This window comes from Gallinula chloropus (genome assembly GCF_964237585.1).
Source record: "Gallinula chloropus genome assembly, chromosome: 2".
NCBI classification, from domain to species: domain Eukaryota; kingdom Metazoa; phylum Chordata; class Aves; order Gruiformes; family Rallidae; genus Gallinula; species Gallinula chloropus.
Window position 1 is genome coordinate 29,928,120 of NC_140086.1, and position 19,999 is coordinate 29,948,118.

At 36.9% G+C, this 19,999-nt stretch overlaps 1 protein-coding gene across 1 annotated transcript in view; it reads right to left on the reverse strand.

The window, feature by feature from the left end:
* RALYL (RALY RNA binding protein like) overlaps positions 1-19,999 on the reverse strand; it is a gene marked incomplete at both ends in the record, with an annotated part of 193,581 nt that overhangs the window by 43,934 nt on the left and 129,648 nt on the right. Inside the window, one exon of the mRNA XM_084260590.1 lies at positions 2,003-2,035. Coding sequence (XP_084116716.1) covers positions 2,003-2,035 — 33 coding nt within the window. The remainder of the gene's footprint in view (positions 1-2,002; positions 2,036-19,999) is intronic.

Below are 19,999 nucleotides of genomic sequence, written 5' to 3' on the forward strand. Positions count from 1 at the left end.
CTGAGTCAGCATCTCTTCTTCAAACATTTACTGTATTTTAAAATCCTGGTGGTTGCAGCCGTCAGTCTGGGTTAAAGCCTTTGATACAGGCACAGAAGCTCATCCTCCAAACAATTCAACCCCCCAATTACCATGGGAGTAGGAGTAGCATTTCTCTGACTTCATACCAAGGAAGTGGATGTTGGCTTGGACAGATCTCTAACCTCTGCCTGAAGCCTTCCTTTAGGGAGGAGGAAATACAGCAGTAACAGGCAAAAGTAGCTCAGAGATGGGGACTGATTTTTCATATTTTATATCTTTGTCATTACAAACTTGCAAAAAATAACTCCTCAAGGACATTTCAGCCAAACTTCTGTGAAGTTCTGGGAAGACTCTAAATCTATGTGGTCAGATTAGACTTCACAAGAGGAATCCAATTTAGTGACAAAGGCACATACAATGGCTACGTGGAGGTAATGTGGATTTGCACAGTGGCGACCAATCTGCTCATCTGGAAACAAACCCAGACCCAAACCATAAACATAATGCTTCCTCCTACTTAGACATCCCCAAATATCTTGGAAGTGCCAGCAAAGTTCTTAGTATCATTATGAGAATGACAAAAATAGGATTTATTATATTGTGGCAGTTGCTATTATTATAATTGCTGCCATTGTCTTTTATTTCCCTCTTGAATTTTTATACTTTCAACTTTGCTCCTTGGCCAGACTGGCATGCAATTTCTTTTTAATCTTAAAGTTGAGATTTTAAGGAAGTCACTTTGTTACCAGAGTAGAGGCCTCAAAAAACACCTCAATAGGCAAGATACAAAGTGGAATAATAATGAAAGTGGCTGAGGTTGATAATGAATTTGGACATTTAAAAACATGCAGACCAAGAGCACAAGCCCCAAACTCCAAGGCTGACCAGCATCTTACTTATTTTTCAATAATTTTGAGTTGGTACAAAGGAGAAATTGCAAGTAATTATTTCACAGTATATTTGAACAAACCAAAGAGACTTCATGCTATGAAAACATATCTCAATCCTGCTTATGCTGATTTATTGAGTTTCTCTGTCCATAACTGGCATATTTCATTTGTTAACTTTAATTCATACTTAATAATAATAATACAGAACTTGATGTAATCTGCAACAGTTTGGAAGATACATGGTAGAATTAATCCATAAATAGCTATTTTGAATGGGAACTTTTGTCTGCAGTTTTTATTCTTGGTAGCGTGAAACACGGTGTGAACAATGAAAAATGAGAATGTAGAGACATAAGGAATATAGAGTTCTGAAGGAAAATAGAGAGCGAGAATGTAGGGAAACTTAGGAAAGAAGCTAAAAGGAGAACAGTGCATGGAAAGTGAACTTCAGACTCAGAAGTAAAATACAGATACTTACCCTTAGTAGGTGTAATGGTCTATATTTTACAAGAAGGTACTTTTTTTTACAAATATGTCACATTTAAAAATAAGTTTTTAGAAAGATGAGTAGAATTTATGTAGCTGTGAGACTATGAATAGCTGTAATACACAGACTTGGGTTGTGATCTATAATTAGGCTAAAAAAGTTGTTATTTTTCTATTTTATAAATTTGATTTTATTTCTGCTATTAAAGTATCACAAAAATGATTTTGAAAGTAAATATCAACTCTTTGTTCAGCACCTTAGAAAAACGCTATAGACAATATTTGAAGTTCTTTCTGATTGAAAGATGAGGGAAAACAAAATAATAAAACAGCTATTTTTCAAAGCAACATTGAACTCCTGCTGTGTGCTAATATATGCTTTGTTTAGTCGACAGAGGCAAAACATACTTCTTAGAAGTTTTTTTAAAATGGAAGATATCACAACAGCTGACTTTATTGGTTAATAACTACTTCTCCTAAGCTCAAGTATACTCATGAACCACAGTGTTGAAATAGGATGTTCATGGTCAAGAAAATCTCATATATTATATTGTATAATAGTTGAATATAACAATATCAATGGAAATACATATATTCTTACTTACCCAACAGACAGGAAAGGCTCCTTTGATTCAAGTCTGTCAAGTAAACAACAAAAGTTTAAAAGACATACATATTTATCAGCTTTGAAAACATTTATACAATGAATTAAACCCACCCCCTCTTAGCATGAAATTTACTTGGTGAACAATCCATAATTATAACAACAGAAGGTCTGTTAGGTGCTTAAATCAGAAATAATCCCATTTACCTAACTGTACTTTGGTTTAGAAATCAAATATTTACAAAGCAGCATATTTGGGCCCTTTAAATTTCCCAGATTCAGATGACTTGTGCAAGTATTTACATAGACAGGGTAAAGTGAACAAGTAATACTTTGTCTTTTTTTTTCCATTTTTCATGGTTTTGGGGTTTTTTCTTGATGGCCATGATTTAGGGAATATATTGATTTTTTTTCTTTTTAACTTTAAACATAAAATTTGGTATGTGTGTAAGAAATTTCCTGATTTGAGGACTTCTATACCCGTTTTGTTTGTTTTCCAACATCTTTTATTCATATGGCATGGCCACTTTTTCATCATGAGAACTTCTGGCACACCCACCACAATCAGCCTTGCACTGGTTTGGTAGACCCAGAATCATGTCCAATTCTAAACCAAATTGGTAAAGTGTTGTTCTCCAACTCCCTGTGTCTGCTGTCCCTGTGAGGAGCTGGACCATTTGCAGACTGGCAGGAACCTTTTCTGATAGTGGTTTCCACCCAATCATGACAGATTTAAAAATCCTCATGTATGTGATGGTACTGTATTTCTGCTCTGCGACTGGCTGCCCTTAATTTTGTAGTGTGTCCTGGCTGCAATGAGTTTACTAATATCAGCTGCTTGTTAAGACGATTAAGCAGTGACTTTAGGGTCCTTTAGAAACATATTTAAAGCAAATTTGCAACTCAATTATTTTGAGAGGTTACATGACATACAATGGTGCAAAAGTTGTCTATCATGCTAATTTTCACTGAGGGTACTGTGTTACAAAATAAACAGCAAATAAAAATCCCAGGTACCTAAAGTCTCTTCTTAGACTTTAAGAGAAGTGTTTCTAACAAAGTGAAGTATGCGATATCTGGAATTGAACATTTCATTTTTGCTGTCCCCTCCCACCTGAAACGAATTCAGTGCCACAAACAAAATATCTGAGAAAAAACTGTAAACAGGACTAATTGTAAAGAAAAGTATTGTACATTTACAATTGTGTAAGAATGAATTTTTCTTGCAAGTATTTGTAGAATAAACAAGTACATTTGCAGTTATTATTCACAGTTATTGCTATCTATCCAGAAGGGTATTTACAAAAGATGTATTGTGCTTTTAGTAGGGTTATATGATTTTGTCTTTAGTTGAAAAATACTGTGTGTCATCCTTTTGCAAAGCATTTACTTCTTTCCAAGAATCACTAATGGAAATATCTTAGGATCCTGTCTTCATTTACAATCTTATCTTCTGAGGTACTTTAAACCTAATTTCCCAGGGTTAGGTTTCCAGCAGTGGTAAGGACCACTTACAGAAGGCTTGAGGAAATGCCGAAAAGTATCAAAACCAGCAACTCTTCTGTTGTCTTGGCTATACATCACCGTTCCATTTCTTTCTGGGGTTGTGATCCATATGAAGTAAAAGTGTAGAAGAAGGGACCACAGGTGGACTTGTGTGTACCTCAAAGCACAGTGGAAACCCAAAGTTGGGTACCCCTGTACACGAGGAGATGCTTTTCCAGTGCAGTCCCATGACACACCAAAACCCCTATAGTGCCAAGAAAACACTTATCTTGGCATACTTTGTGCTTAGGTAGTACTGCCAGAGCAAAATAAAGTGATGGTGCCCTTTAAGTGCCAGGTTGCGTCCTTCTCCTGCAGGCTCTGTGCAGCCACCACGCCAGCCTCATGGATCAGCTTTCTCTGCTGCGGATCACACCACTGCAGAAAAACATCTCTACCATGCTTGCAGCTACTCTCTGGTATATAAGGAAAGCCCAAGCAGTGCTACGGTTTTGTTTCAGATTATTCTGCATAACGAAATGAACCAGACCTGGGAAATACTCAGTGTTTGGCTCTGGAGAGTAATGAGCAAAGAATGAAAGTATCAAGGCATGTTTACATTATTGAAAATATAGACATTTTGTGATGAAGAGACACCTGGCGCTATCCTGATTCCGGTCGATCTTACTTGCAAACAAAACAAGTGTGTGATAGAATGTCCTGTGGACAAAAAACTGCAATTAAAAATCTATCTGAAATCCATTCTCAAGATGGAATTCAATTTGATTTAAATAGTGCTGCCCTAGGTTTGACCCCTCTTTAGTATATTTGACTAAATGGTTTTAGATAATTTGCTGCATTACTTTAAATTAGTTCAAGTGTTCCTTATAGTAAAGAAATACAATTATCTCTTGGCCTTTTATTTAAATCTGTAATTCAGTATATGGCAAATTAATATAAAGTTTTTAAACTGCAGCATCATATAAAATCACATACTGTATTATATTTACTGGTGACATTTATCTATATATATGTATTATAGATTTTTTACCTTTCTTTTCTAGCCTGCGGTACACACAATTCTCATGAGTCTTGCATAATTAATAAGGTGTCTTAAAAACAGTAATCTTGATAAGCTGTGAGAAGGGCTGTCATGCAAATTCAGGAAAAATGTTAGAAATTTTCTTTCTTGCAAAAATATATTGAGTGTGTGAGACATACTAGATTGGGCAGTAAACAAAGGGAATAATGTTTTGTTATGTAGGAAAGGTAATGAAGCTGGAGCGATCAGGATTTTATGTTCTTTCTTCCCTGAAATGGTTTTCCCATCAGAAAATTACAGTTTGTCAGAATGTCAAGGCAATACATCAGTTTGAATAGGAGGGAGGCAGGTTAATCAGCAGCATGACTGGAACATGGCAGACTGAGTTGTGTTTCCCTTTGATTCTGAGCTAAGAATTTCTGAAAGGTCTGACTTTCTTATCTACATATAATAGATATGTTTTTGCAGGAGGAAAAAGTATTTTTTACACTATTTGAATTGCTCAATTAAAATTAGTCACTGTAAACCAAGCAGGCATAGGTAATCGATTTACACCTACCGATATGCTACAGTACAGTCTCACTCTGTTCAAAATAAGAACCCTAGAAACTTCCATTTAGTATTTTACCCCTTACAACCTGTCTTAGAACAGAAATTTTACAAGATCTGATTAACATAATTGTGTATTTCATTATTTTATTTGCTGCTGAGTTTGCTTATATTAATGCAAATTATCTAAATCCCATCTTTGACATGTCTTGAATGTGTATATGGACAGATTTTTCAGGGTTTGCAGACAAACGCACAGGGAAATGTGTCTAGACTAAAGGCACGTGAATTTGACTTCAACTTGTAAACAAATCATTTAAGGGCAGGAATATCCCAAAGTAAACTTCGCTTTCCTTGCATAACTGTCCTAGTAATATTACAGATAAAATGGCTTTTTATGGCTTTTTATACCTGAGGCCTGACCCCAGATACACAAACCAATACCACTTCTTGTTATAGAGTCCCTGCCCCTTCTTCTCAAAACCTATTCACAGGAAAAGTGGATAACATTTCTAACAATATCAGCACTGTACACAAGAAAATGGATTTTAGCCAAGCATTCTCCAATGTAAGTCATTATGAATCAATATATTCTTCCCAGTGGTCATCATATAATTTTATTTCTAAGGAGTTAGTATTCCCAAAGAGGATAATCTGAGTGTGTTGCTGACATCACATATTTTCTGTTTAACCGTAAAATGCATGAATAGTGACCAGTTTCTGGAAGAATTAATACCTCTAACAGGAATCCAGAGGATTCAACCTTTTCTTTCAAGCCATGCAGGAAACTACAAAGCATTTTGGACTTCAGTTGCTTGATGAATTGGCCGTATAGTGTTAATATATATTTTATATGATTGATGTGGCTGACTTATCTACCTGTCAAGCACGCCTATCTCTTTGTGCTGTATAGCTTTAGGAAGCAAAGATTTAGCAAAAAATATGTGAAGCCAAAGAATATTCATATTTATGGCTCACCCTCTTTTCCAATGAATTTAATTTTAAAATGGTAACCAAGGACAACTCAAGGAATCTTTCAAAAGAAACTGAGGTAGTTTGCTATTCATGGTGATCAGTCAGGGTTGCATTTTTTCTGCATGTTGACCTGATGGTTTGAAGTCAACAGTCATTAGTGATTAGGAAAAATGTTATGTCAGAAATTTGTAAGCAGTACAGCTCACATTTTGTCCTCTAATTCCTTTACTTTTCTGCATTATAAATTTTGGTCACTCCTAATATTTGGATACAGTACGAGCAGGCCTAATAAAAAGATGCCTTTGTATTTAAAAGTAAATATTATTTAATGCAATTTCCACTATTTTTTGAGACTGAAATAGATGTTGATGGTTCCTCCCTCCCTCTTTCCCTCCCTCCCTCCTTTCCTCCCTCCCTCCTTCCCTCCCTCCCTCCTTTCCTCCCTCTTTCCCTCCCTCCCCAAAACTGGGCCTCAGCAATTATTGACATATTGATTTAAGGAAAAAGCTCATTCTGTCTTCTAAAACTTCCATAAATATCATTATAAACATTGGGAATTCTTTTTAAGAAGCACTGTCATATTCTGGAATAAATAAATGTTAGACCGGCTGTATAGAAGACCTAATCTATCAGAAGTGTTTCAGAAGCAGGGATGTGGAGAAATAATTTACAGCCTTATGTCACCTTTTACAATTGTTCTTAATAAATTTAGTAAGTTCCACTTCCAACTGATGGATGACTTGATGACTCTGGTTAGAAAAGTAGACATTTTTTCCAACTATTGTGTAATATGAAACATTGCATTAATACAAAAATATCAGAGTGCCCTGGGAAGTTCTTTTCCACAGAGCTAACTGATTCTGTTGTAAACATATGAATTCTAATATAAAATTAAAAAAAAAATCTCTCCAACTACGGACAGAACCTAGAGTACTGCAAACTCAAAATGTCATTTCTCAGTGCAGACTTGTTACTTTGACATGGTAACTGACTTAATGGATAGAAGAAGAGACAGATAATAAGTAAAACTTAGCCTGATTTTAAAAGCTGTTCATTTTGCCTTATATGAGAGCCTCCTATTCAAGCTGGGATAAATTAATATAATTATCTTAACAGGAAAATACATCAAGCCAAAAAGACCCAACATGCTCATGCACAAATAATTATGCCAATGGGAAAGCAGATCACAGTAAGTAGGAACACTCAGGACTATGTTTTGTTCAGTTCTGGTTTGCATAAATGATTTGAACAGCAAAATAGCAACTATGTGTGCAAAATAGCTGACAAAAAGCTGTTTTTAAAACAGTCCAGTCAAATGAGTTAAATCTGAAATTTGATAAATTGGAGAAATTGTCTAGAATCAGTGCATTGAAATAACAACAACAACAATAATAATGTCCAGTGAGAATTGAGAACAAGAAAACATTATCTGGAAGTGAAGCTTCCAACTCTGGGGATTCCTGCTAGTGATCTAGGAGCTAGAGTTTCTGTCGTTTAGATCCTTTCTGTTCCATGACAAGAAGCCTAAAATTTCTGCAACCTTAGTGGCTGTCTGCCTGCAACAGCTCACTCGAGTCACACAATATGAAAATCTGGGACAAATACCAGATGATATAAGAAGAACCAAGTACAAAGTCTACCCATCAGTTTAAATAAGCATGCCTGTAAGCTATTGATGTTTCACTCCTGAGAAATAATTTTTGCCATGTAGCTACTGGAGTTTCTCTATGCATATCTGTACACTATCCTTAATATATATGATACGTATTTAGTCACTTATGAAAGTATTGCAACAAGTTATGCATTCTGACTGACAAAAAAGACACATTTTTTTCTAATATCTTATGACTTCTGACAAAGTTAATTATTTAACATTGACAAAGTTAATTATTTAACATTGAGAGTAACTTAGACCACTTCTTGAAGTGTCAAGTTTTCCACAGTTCCATGAAGAAAAATTGGCGTATTACCTTTCCAATATACCTGTAGGTGATGTTGATCTTAGACAACATCATTTCTGATGATAGAGAAAACTGAAATGATGGTTGTTTTGCATGAGACAGGATGGCTAGAGCATATTCTCTCTTTGACTGCTTACCCTAGGTTTTATTTTGCACTAATGCAGTTAATCTGCTTTAAAAATGGATCTGTCTTGATCTTTTTCAGAGTTTTTAAGTAAAAGGAATGAAATATGTATTTCAGCATACATATAACAATTTTTAAGCATTGTATATGTGTAGTCAACAAAAAAAGCATGTGCAACAATGTTAATATTTTTTTATAATTAATTGTGTACTTATTTTAGAAAACCCTGCAGAAGTCACTGGCTATTGATGGGGTACATGCTATTTAGCCATTTCTATCTGCGGCCTAAGCCCATGATATAGGGTTGTGTCAGGGCACTCTGTGCAGGAAAATTTTTTCAGGGAACACAGCCTATGATGTTGTCTGCGGTACCTGATAGCAAGCTGTCTAACCTTCCATATTAGCACTGTGCCCTGAAAACCAGCTGCAATATTATAGGGTTTTTCAAAGTCAGTCCAAGATAATTTCTTCTGTCTTCCTCTATAAAATAGTTTTATTAGAGATGTACACAGCATATGACCAAATTTATCCAGTTTCCTACCAAAATATGAATCTTGTTGCATAATTTGAAAACTTCAAATTCTTGATGTAAGTACAAGTTTCAGGGCCCCTAGGATTCCTTTCTGCATGAATCAATAGGACATATAATCTTTAGCTATCAGTTAGAAGAGTGTGACTGAATTATCCAGAATTATCTCTAAAATTTGACAGTTGAAAAACTGAATAAATGGTAGTTTTCGATACAGGGAAGGAGTGCTTTGAAGAGGCTGCCTCTTCCCTATGCTAATTTACACAATGATAAGAGTCTAGGATGAAGCATAAATAAGCTTATGCAAAAGTTGGCTTCTCTATACCAATAAAAACACACTTTGTGCTGTTGGATATTGAGTGCACTATTGTTACAACACATGGGATAGAAGGGGGTTGGGGGTGGTAGGAAAGGGAGGCATGGTAAGAACAGTGATGGAAGTAGTTTTCAATAATCTTCATTATCAGGTGGTGTGAATTTTAGGCAACAAGAAGAGAGGAAAACACAAAAGCCCCAAGTCATTTGAAGGTTGTATAAGAATATAAGATTTTAGGAGAGCTAGAGCTAAAAATAGTATGATACCCCTGTAATAGTGTTTCAGTAGCTGATTATAGTTTGTACCTGACTTTGCTATATTGTCCTCTATGAATCTATAAATTACAAAGACAACATGAAGAGAGGCAGGGGTTCTTGCAGCTGAGATAAATATTGGTAAGTGCATCTGGGAAAAGCTAAGTTGTGATTTGGAGAAAAATTAACTCTACCTGAAGGAAAATGAGACTACCTCAAGGTCAAGTCTATAATTTGTCCTAAGTCATGTAGATAGATGAGCAACTTAAATAAAAAGGAGAAACCATTGTGCAAACCTATGTAACGTCATCTAACCATTAGACCTGTTAATGTTTCACTGCATAACTGGAAAAAGCTAGTTCCTGAGATACAAATGGAGGCAAGCCACCAAGAACAAAGAATAACAAAAAGCGGTCAATCAGCAGACACCTGAGGAAGAGTGTTTTCTTCATCCCTCGACCACCAGAGGATCCCCAAAGCCTACCAGAAAGAATATTGTGTGTGTGGTAGAACCTTTTACGTGTATAAAAGAGTTCTTAGAAACCTAAAGTTTAGCTCTTGGAGGTTGTATTGTATTGAGTATGTATGATTTTGCAACATAAATTCTTTGTTTTCTCACTAATTTGTTGGAGCACTTGTGGTGGAGACATCCCCAGTGCTGCCCAATGCTGCAATAAAGAATACCTGCTTAACAGTTACATGGGACACTGGATGCTGAGTGAATTACCCTGTAGTGATAGCTATCACTACAGTTTCTTTCTTCCTACACTAACCAAGAGAAGTCTTCTAAAGACTAGTGGAGTAGTAGGGGAGCTAAACTGGATATAATCTGTACACCACATCCATATGATGTTTCCAGTCAGGAAGAAACAAATGCTCAAATTCAAAGTGAGATTCTTGCAAGAGTCAAGAAGAACTCGTTTTCATTCAGGTAAGAACACTTCTAAATCTGCCCCTCTTACCAAACTGAAAACGTGCTCAATCTGGTACCTTTATTCAACTAACCAAAGGAAACAAACCCTGGAGAGTTAAAGTAACTCCATGCCACCAATGTAAATTTTAATTTGCTTTTTTCTCTGATATGCTAATAGTTGCTAAATTTTGCTTCCCCACCACCCTCACAAAAAAAAAAAAAGAGTTTTGAAAATATAGTGGTGTAGTTAGGTATCTACCTTCAAACCCTTTTTCTGATAGCTTTAATCTTCTCTGCATGAAAGCTGATGTCACCCGACCCTCTCCTGCTCTAAATCAGAGTAATAACATTCAGGTCAATATGCACTGTTCAAAAAACATCTGGAATGAGTTCATCAGGGTGGGCTGAACAAAACAGTGTTGACTGATCTAATGCACACAATCAATACTATTTTACTGCATGGCTATTTGCAGTCACAAAGAGATGAAGGTTAATGCAGGCATTGCCTTTAAGGATCCCAAGGGTAGAGGCTCAATATCCTTTTCCCTCAATGACACAACTAACACTTAAAAGTAGTTACAGGAGGGGCACTGCTCTGTCAATATATGATTCATGTTTGTCTTGTTTCCTAGAATAATCTCACTCTTGCAAGACTGAAAAATACAACACACTTTATTATGCCAATAGATATAAATTTCTTGTTCCTTAGGACTCATAATAAATTCACACACATTTATGAATACATTTGTTACTTTTCAGTAAAACAGCCAGTGCTTTTTCCAGAAGTTCTGGGAATAGCAGCAATATAATTTACTAAAAAGGCAAGCAATTTGTAACCTATTCTTTAAAAAAATAAATTACATTTGACATTATGCACCAACAGTGTTATTTATAAGTATCATCCCTGGCAGGATAGATAACATATTTTCAGACAGTATAGAGAAATCACCAAGAAATAAACTTGTGGGGTAATTTCATTGTTCCTAATTCATTGCACATTAATATGTTGCGATGTTCCTAATTCATTGGTCATTAATATGTTAATATGTTCCTCTGTGCTGCATACAACATAGCCTTCCGTGCTATTTGTAATCTTAACTATCTATTTTCTCTTAAACTAAGTATAATTTAAATCTCTTCTGATGTTATTCATAAGACTTTAAATATATACAAAGTTACAGCCTTTCATTTATCCATCCTGCTTTATTTATTCTCATAATATTAAATCTATAATCCAGCATTTTATTTCTATCGCAGTTTGTAAGCCACCTACTCTGTGTCCTTGCAGTATATCAGCAGGTCCCAGGATGAAATACAGCCTTCTATACAATTAGAGGTGTTACATTATGTGAGAACCAACGTCTAATTATGAGCCCACAAAGTGGTGCTCTGAAGCACAGCCTTCCCCTGAAACTCTGATTACTGCTGCAATTGAAGGCTTACTAAATTCCTGAAAATTAAGAATCCTGCTGTTCATTTACCATTTTAGGACATGCCCTTTCTTGTTCTATGTGATGAACCCCATGTCCTAACTTTTAAGACTTTGATAAAGTTAATAAGACAGTTATGAAACAACAGTGGTTGCTAGAAGCTTTCTGCAGGCCCAAGAGAGTAAACATCAGCTGACTCAAGGCTGGAGTCATTGACCAAGGCTGAGCCCATCAGCGATGGTCACAGCGCCTCTGTGAATCACATTTAGGAGAAAAAAAACCCCAGGTAGCAGCTGCTTTTTTCCAGCAGAGAAGGGAGTGAGAAGATGTAAGTGACTATGCAGACACCAAGGTCAGTGAAGAAGGATGAGGTGCTTCAAGTGCTGGAGAGAGAGATTCCCCTGCAGCCCATGAGAAGACCATGGTGAAGCGAACTGGATGACGAGGAGCAGAGATCCCATCTACAGCCCGTGGAGGACCTGACGCCAGAGCAGGTGGAGGCACCTGAAGGACACTGTGACCCGGTTGGAAGCCCATGTTGGAGCAAGCTTCTGGCAGTGAAACCTGCAGCCCCCATGGAGAGACATTGGAGCACGTTTACTGGGGGAACATATGACTCTGTGGGGAACCAGGCTGGAGCAGTCTGGGCCTGAAGGTCAGCACCCCATGGAAGGGAACCACACTGAGGCAGTTGGTGAGGACCTGAAGCCTCAACAGAAAGGACTTATGATGGAGAAGTTTGTGGAGGACTGTCTCCTATGGGTGGGACCCCGTGCTGGAGCAGGGGAAGGTTGTGTGGAACGCCTCCCCGGCTAAGAGGGCATACTGCAGGGGGAAGAAGGAAAAGATATCATGGATAAAGGAAGGGGAAGAAGGGAAGAGTGAGGTGGGTGAAGGAGCTGGAGGTGTTTTAAGATCTGGAGAAGGAAAACAGCTTGTGAAAAACTGACCAAATCTCCTGTTTCCCCAGATACTGTTTCGATGATGCCTGTTTCACTAAAACTCAAACGTGGGAAGATGTCTGTCGTATCTGTTCCTGATGCTTTAAATTCCTTTGGGGTACTATTCTTTTTCTTTTGAAGCGAACAAAAGCACAGCTGAGTACCTACAGAAGACATTGTCTTTCTGCTAGAACAAATTCTGATTATTTCTTAATCAAATGTAAGAAGTGATGCAGTAATGAAGGGTGGAAATCTCACATGTAATAGCTGATAGGAACAAGGCTTAGACTGTCAAGATTTAAACTGAATGAATGAGTAAAACGTACTACTTCTGTTTGCTTGCAGGCAAAACCATCAGTGCTCTCGATCTTTTAGGAATTTACTTTTTGAATTATAAACGATTTTTTCATTTGTATAAGCAGCACAAATTCTTGGATGGAAGGAATCATAATCTCTGCAGTGCTATCAGAAGGTTGTGAATATGTTTTCTGTTCCAGTATGGTATAAACAGGGATTAAAAACCATGAAAAAAAGAAGATGGATTTACAGCAAGGTATTTAGATATAGTTTACTGCTTTAGGTTTCAGAGGAGATGAAAAAAAAGGTAAAAAAGAAGATTAAATACTAGGTGGAAAAAAAGTGCAATATAATAAGAGAACAGGCTATTCTCCTCAAAATTTGTTAATCTCTGACCATTATTGTAATTATGGTGTCTGGGCCTTTTTAGAAGAAAACAACATTAGTCATGTGATATCATATATCATCTTTTGCAAGAGGAAAAGTATTGATTTAGGAAAAGGGAGGCAGCTCCTTTTCAGATGTGTAAATTAGTGTCACTGGCTTCCTCTAAACAAAGAAACAAATAATAAATTGAGAAAAGACTGTGGAAATCTAAAGAATATCTTGAGGGAAGTCAAGTGCTAGTTTGCCAGTCTGTACAGGACATACTTCAAAATGGACCGAAGGTGACACCATAGTTTAAAATCTCTAGCGAGGGTGAATACAAACATACATGATAAAAATGTAAGATTTAGGTTTGCTGATAATCTGAGAAGGAATATCTGTCCTAGTCACTAGAGATACATTCTAAAAGACATTAAGCAATATGTGTAAAATAACGAAGGGGAAAATCTATTAAAAAAAAGAAAAAAGATAGAGTACAGTTCTGTTGTCCCAGTTGCTATTGGAGTTACCACACAGATTAGGAATAAATGAAGAAATCAAGATAACAAGTATATTTTATGCATTTTGGTTTTTTTAACTTTTTCTGTCTCTATAATTTTTCTCCAGAAAGAAATGGGTGTTCCTGGGTGTTCCTTAGGACCTGAGACTACCCCCGCTTTCCCCCCTTGCAACTTATCAACTGCTACACATTCATGCTCTGGATCATGAGAAAGGGTAAATTTATGTCATTGGCTTGCTCTCCCAACCCCTATGATGAAATGGATTTGTGCTTTAAACATCTTTGGGATCAAATTGATAGCAGTTTCACTGACAATTCAGAAAAGCAGAGCTGTATGTGTTACATTCCATCAGAAGATATTTTGTTCTTATTCGTAGGATCACAGGATGTTAGGGGTTGGAAGGGACCTTGAAAGATTGCCTAGTCCAATCCCCCTGCCAGAACAGGATCACCTACATTATGTCACACAGGAACACATCCAGGCAGATTTTGAATGTCTCCAGAGAAGGAGAGTCCACCACCTCTCTGGGCAGCCTGTTCCAGTGCTTCATCATCCTCACAGTGAAAAACTTTTTCCTTGTGTTCACATGGAATCTCCTATGCTTCAGCTTGCACCCATTGCCCGTTGTCCTATCATTGGATATCACTGTGAAGAGCCTGGGTCAGTCATCCTGATAATCACCCTTTACATAATTATAGATGTTAATGAGGTCGCCTCTCAGTCTCCTCCAGGCTAAAGAGACCCAGCTCCCTCAGCCTTCCCTCATAAGGAAGATGTTCTGCTCCCTTAACCATCTTGGTGGCCCTGCTCTGGACCCTTTGAAGGAGTTCCCTGTCCTTCTTAAACTCTGAGGGGCCTAGAACTGGACACAGTATTCCAGAGGCGTTCTCACCAGGGCAGAGGAGAGGGGGAGAAGGACCTCCCTTGATGTACTAACCACACCCCTTCTAATACACTCCAGCATGCCAATTGGCCGCCTTGGCCCTGAGGGCACATTGCTGGCTCATGGTCATCCTGCTGTCCACCAGGACCCACATGTCTCTTTCCCCTATGCTGCTCACCAACAGGTCCCCAGATTATACAGATACAGTCTTATGATAATAGTTGGCATGCTGGTTTTTCCAAGGAAAACAACAAAAATTCTGACCAAATTGAATCACTGGATATGCTGTAGCTTTAAATATTTTTAATAGAATTAAGAATGTTACTTAAGTTCTCAACACAAGCAAAATTGGCAGTGTTTTCTGTGAATTTTAAGTAAGAATTTTAGACTAAATGATCATTTTTCTGTAGGGTAATAAATGCTTCAAATGTGATCAGAGAACACTCTGTGATGAAACAACTGTAAACAATGTCATACTGGACCTAAAATTATCTCCATTTAAATATGTCTAAAAATGTTTTTTTTTAATGGAAGCTGTAGCTTTAATCAAGAGAAGAGCTATAGGCCAACACTTATCTTAGATTCATTCCTTTGCAATGAAATAAAATAGCTTATTTCATGATGAAGTCAAAAAGCATCAAGAATATACATTTTTGTAAAAATGAAGCACTTTGCTTCAAAAGTGCTTCCTTTTTATAATTTTAATATGATTTTATATAATGTTAATATGATTTCATATAATCTTAATATGACGTATTCATAAAAGGGTTATGTTTTATAAGTATAATTTTTTTGTTGTTTTGTATGCAGAAAAAATAATAGGCATAATCACAATTTAATGTTAATATAAAGTATCAGAAGGTAATTGATCAGGTTTATTTTCTGTTGTCTGGACTGTGTCTTTTGGCTCTTGAAGGCCAGTGATAACAATGGACACACAAATGTGTTAACAAAAAAAGGAAGCAAGTTGTTGGAAATCTAGGACAATATTCAATCAAGAAAGATCCTTGGTGCCTGCAGTTATTTTTATTATATGCCAATAGGTTAAAGCATATTGCTAATACACTTCCAATAGCACACTACAGCAGCAATTATGCAAAATAATGCAGTATTCAAATAGAATAGTAATGCTCGTTTGACATAGAATTGGTTGAGTTTTTGTTGTGCTTCCAAATGGCAGGAATGATCTTGTGAAGCCTCCTACCCTTGAAGAAGAAACTATCATGTTGTCCATTACTGTGTCTTTTGCACTTTCTCATGAAATGAAGGGTGCCCATGAACACCCAGAAAAACAACTCGATGTACTGAATAGCTCTGAGGACTAAGCAGCAAACCAAACCACACCAAATTCTATAAACAATATCTTAAAATAAATCTGGGAATCAGAGCATCCAGAGAAAGACTGTAAGCAATTTTTTAAGCCTCTACTGCAAAATAAAACCGCAAAACCAAAGGAAATGCAAGATGTGTAACATAATCCAATTGGTTTTGTGATGGAGATTATAAAAGCAAAATGTACTGAGGAAACTGATAAAGTAGTTTTGTCAAAGAAAAAACCAACTTTGGTATAAAAACATAATCATACCCTGTAAATAAGACCCCATCTCTTTCCAGCCTATTAATATGAGACATTTGAATAAAATAATTTCCATGGCTTGCCAGGAACTTATGCAATTGTAAAGTAAAAGCTGTTTAATATGGTTCATTAGTAGCATATTAAATCAAGCATGCTGAATATACATTTCAATTGCATTACATGAAGAAGTGGTTGGTAATGGGAAATGACTGTGGTATCTAATGCCACTCAAGGAGTGATGAACTGTAAGACTGCAACTTTAGAGACCAGCTTGGAAAGACCTTGTCTTCAAGGGAAGGCTTTGCTAGGGCCACTGTGTGCTATAGATGGTCAGTGCTGTGGTAACTCAGCCACAACTTCCAAATCCTAGTCCTGTGCTTTCCTACATTATACAAATATTTGTTCACTCCAGGGTAGTTCCTTTTTGGTAAACACACTAATTTTCTGAGAAAGCTCAGATGTGATTTACAGCAGGTTTCTCCCAATTTCCTCACACTTGTACTAGTCTCACTGCACTAGTTTTGGCTCCCCATGCCCTTCACGGTCTCCAGCAGGCTCCACCCCACCCCTACATCACAAAGCAGGGCCAGCAGTAGCCACGCTTATTTATTTTCATGCCACTAAAATCCCACTATTCTGCTAGCCTGTAACACAGTGGGCTTTTGTTATTCAAGAGACTGAAAAATAGGTATCACTCTTATAGGTGCCTGTCTTGAAGCAAGGCAAGCCACAAGCAGCACGTGCATGGCTGCTCTCCTTCGCCTGGCCTGGTGCTTTGGCCCACACCTGGAGCAACTGGAGATGGACCTGATAGCAAATGGAGAAATACCTTTCATGTAATAACTCATCTAGAATGGTGATGGAATAAAATGAATAATAAATAGTTAAATTATTCTTTCATGATATACAGAAACAGAATACCAATCCATCAGAGTGTTTGTGGTTGATTCTACTTTGCTGTGTTGGGCATAAACCCATAGGAAAAAGCCAGTCAATGTGACTGTTATATGCTGACATAGAACTCCTTTAGTGAAATATTGATCAAAACACCACTAAATTAAAAAGACAAAGTGTGATCCTTCGTTTTACCACAGCAATGCTCCCAAAGAGTGCTTTAGCACATTTGTGTCTGCACCTTTAATCTTCACCATGTGCTTCAAAGATCTGATGATTAGCCAGTAAAATTAACTTCTACTTGAGGCTAGACCCAAATAACAAGATTTAAAATAATTTTACTACACAGATTTGTCAGGCATTTAGTTTTCTGCAGAAGTGCTGAGGTGAAAACAGAAATTCACCACAATTCTGAACCTTCTGGGATTTAAGTCCCCCCTCACATACTGAACACCAATGTAAATCAGGAGAAATGCTGCTGGAGATAACAGTTATGTTAGATTTAACCTGATTCCTGAGCAGGACCCTAAACAGGTCTGTAGTTGTTCAATGAGTATATTTAAATTTAATAATATGTTTAGCAGCTTTCTGAAGCAAATGCTAAATCTTTCTGTTCTCCAAGAATTTTTAAGGCCTCATCCAAACTGGAAATTCTTTTATTATAGATTGAGTAGCTTCACAATGACATGTCTCTACATACCTCCCAGCCCACCTGTTGATACTTCCACATTTTTATGCCTCTTTTTGATGTTTTAATTTTTTCAGGAGCTTCTTGTTCATCTGTGCAGGCTACCTGCTACCTTTGATTGAATTCTTGTTCAAGAACCAACTGTTCTTGAAGGTGAAGGAGGTGATCCTTGGAAATCAGACAGATCTCTTGGCCCCTTCTCCTCACTGGACAGTGTCCCATGAGATTATTACATGCCATGCCAGTCCAGTAGTCAAGAGTTTTGATCAATGGGATCTATAGCTGATACAAATTAGGGCATTATATTACATTTAAGAGAGAAGAAGTGGAAGTAAATTTTATCCTAGTGAGTGGCAAAACCTTTTGCTGACTTAATTATGTCCATGATACCTTTTAACTTCTCTGTATCACTCTTAATTTGGGCCTTTTTTTTTCCCTATGAACTCTATCAGGAATGTTAGCATCAAAAAGACGTGAGAAGAAGTACCAGTTAGTATATGTGAATTGCTGCTTGCATAAATCAAGGAAGAAATGATATATGCTTATCTATCTTGCACACAGTTAATCCTATATTTTACAACAACTGGTGTCTCACATTCAGGGTCATGCTAAATTTCACATAGGTGAGAGTAAATGATATTATTTCCACACAGATTATAAAAGATTTTTTTAAAAAAATACAAGTCCTGAACTGCAGCATTCTTCCAACAAGTAGATGTAATGACCTGAACATATAAGTAAATTACGTGGGTATAACACATCATAGGACATCAGTTGCTGTGTATTAATTGATCCTGCGTGTGTCCAGCTATAAATGTTTCTCTTTACATAAAAGATTCTCTTCAGAGGTGGGGAGTACTTTGAAAAGATTTGAAGCTGCAAGCATTTCACAATAGATAGATAATGCAACCCTGTGTAACACTCCTTCTTGCTTACCTTAAAATTGTTCTTAAATGTGTCTCAAATATCCCCAAATGCTCATTAAAATCTGTAACAAAGGAGACTGAAAAAACAGTAGTTCTTATCCTTAACACTATGTTCTCCACAGTTACTCTTTTTCCATTGGATATCTATCTTAAGAAAGTTTCTTCTCGTTAAGTTTCCTGAACACGCTTATGAAAGCACCACAGGTGGTAAGTGTCAAAACTCTTTTAAATGACCATATAGCACATCTTCCTCTTTATTCACTAAATTGACTATCTTGTCAGAGAAGGAAATTATATTGCTTCAACATAATTTGCTCCCGATAATTCTGTGATAGATTTTTTTTTTTTTACCTTCCTATTATCCTCTAGGTGTTGATAAATTGATTGTCTAATAATTTGTTCTAGTATATTTCTGGGAATCACAGCTGTGCTGACCTGATAATTTTCTGGGTCCTCCACTTCTTAAAAATAGGTATAGAGCCTGCCCGTGACCACTGGTTGTCTCACACAAATTTTTGAAAATATTCTCTAACAGTCCACGCACAGATTCATCTAGTCCTTTAAATACTCGAGGGAGAATCTCATCATACCATTTCCATTGAATTCTCTTATTCCAATATTGTCAGTCAATTCCTTTATTCCATACCCTCCAGTTGAAATTGATTTTCTTAAATAGCTGGTCAGCTAACCTTTTCTGCCAAAGCAAACCTCTTTTGCTAAAGCAAAACTAACTTCTTTTTCCTAAAGCAAAAGAAGCCTTTTCTGTATCATCTATCTGCTATCCTTTCCTGCTAAGTAACAACAGTACAAGAAAGCAGAGGAAGTTGCTCAAATGACGATCTTTTTGCTGCCTTTTATGTGCCTTAGCTTTTCTGATGTCCTGTTAGATGATTCTACCATTCTTTTCTACTCACTTCTAGTAACAGGGTTTTGCTACATTTTGTAAAATCCCTTTTCACTCTTCAAGACATTAAAGAAACTTGATGCTGCCATATTATTCCTTTATTCTACTTCTGCTTCCAGAGAATTTTCTGCTCTACCTTAAGCACAGTCAATACAAGTTTTTCTGCACTCCTTTTTTTCCCCTAAAATTTCCTTCCAAGAGATCCTGCTTACCAGATCTCTGAGCTCATTGAAGGCTGTCCTTTCTGAAATCCATTATCCTATTTCTACTGCTCTCATTCCTCCCTTTTCACAGCGGAAATTTTATGATAACTGATTTTTTAACCAATGAACCTTTGGTCAAAATCAAATCTAAAGTAACCACTTGTCCCTTCTTCCATCTTGCAGTTTGACCCTGACCAGCAGCCAAGCACCCACACAGTCTC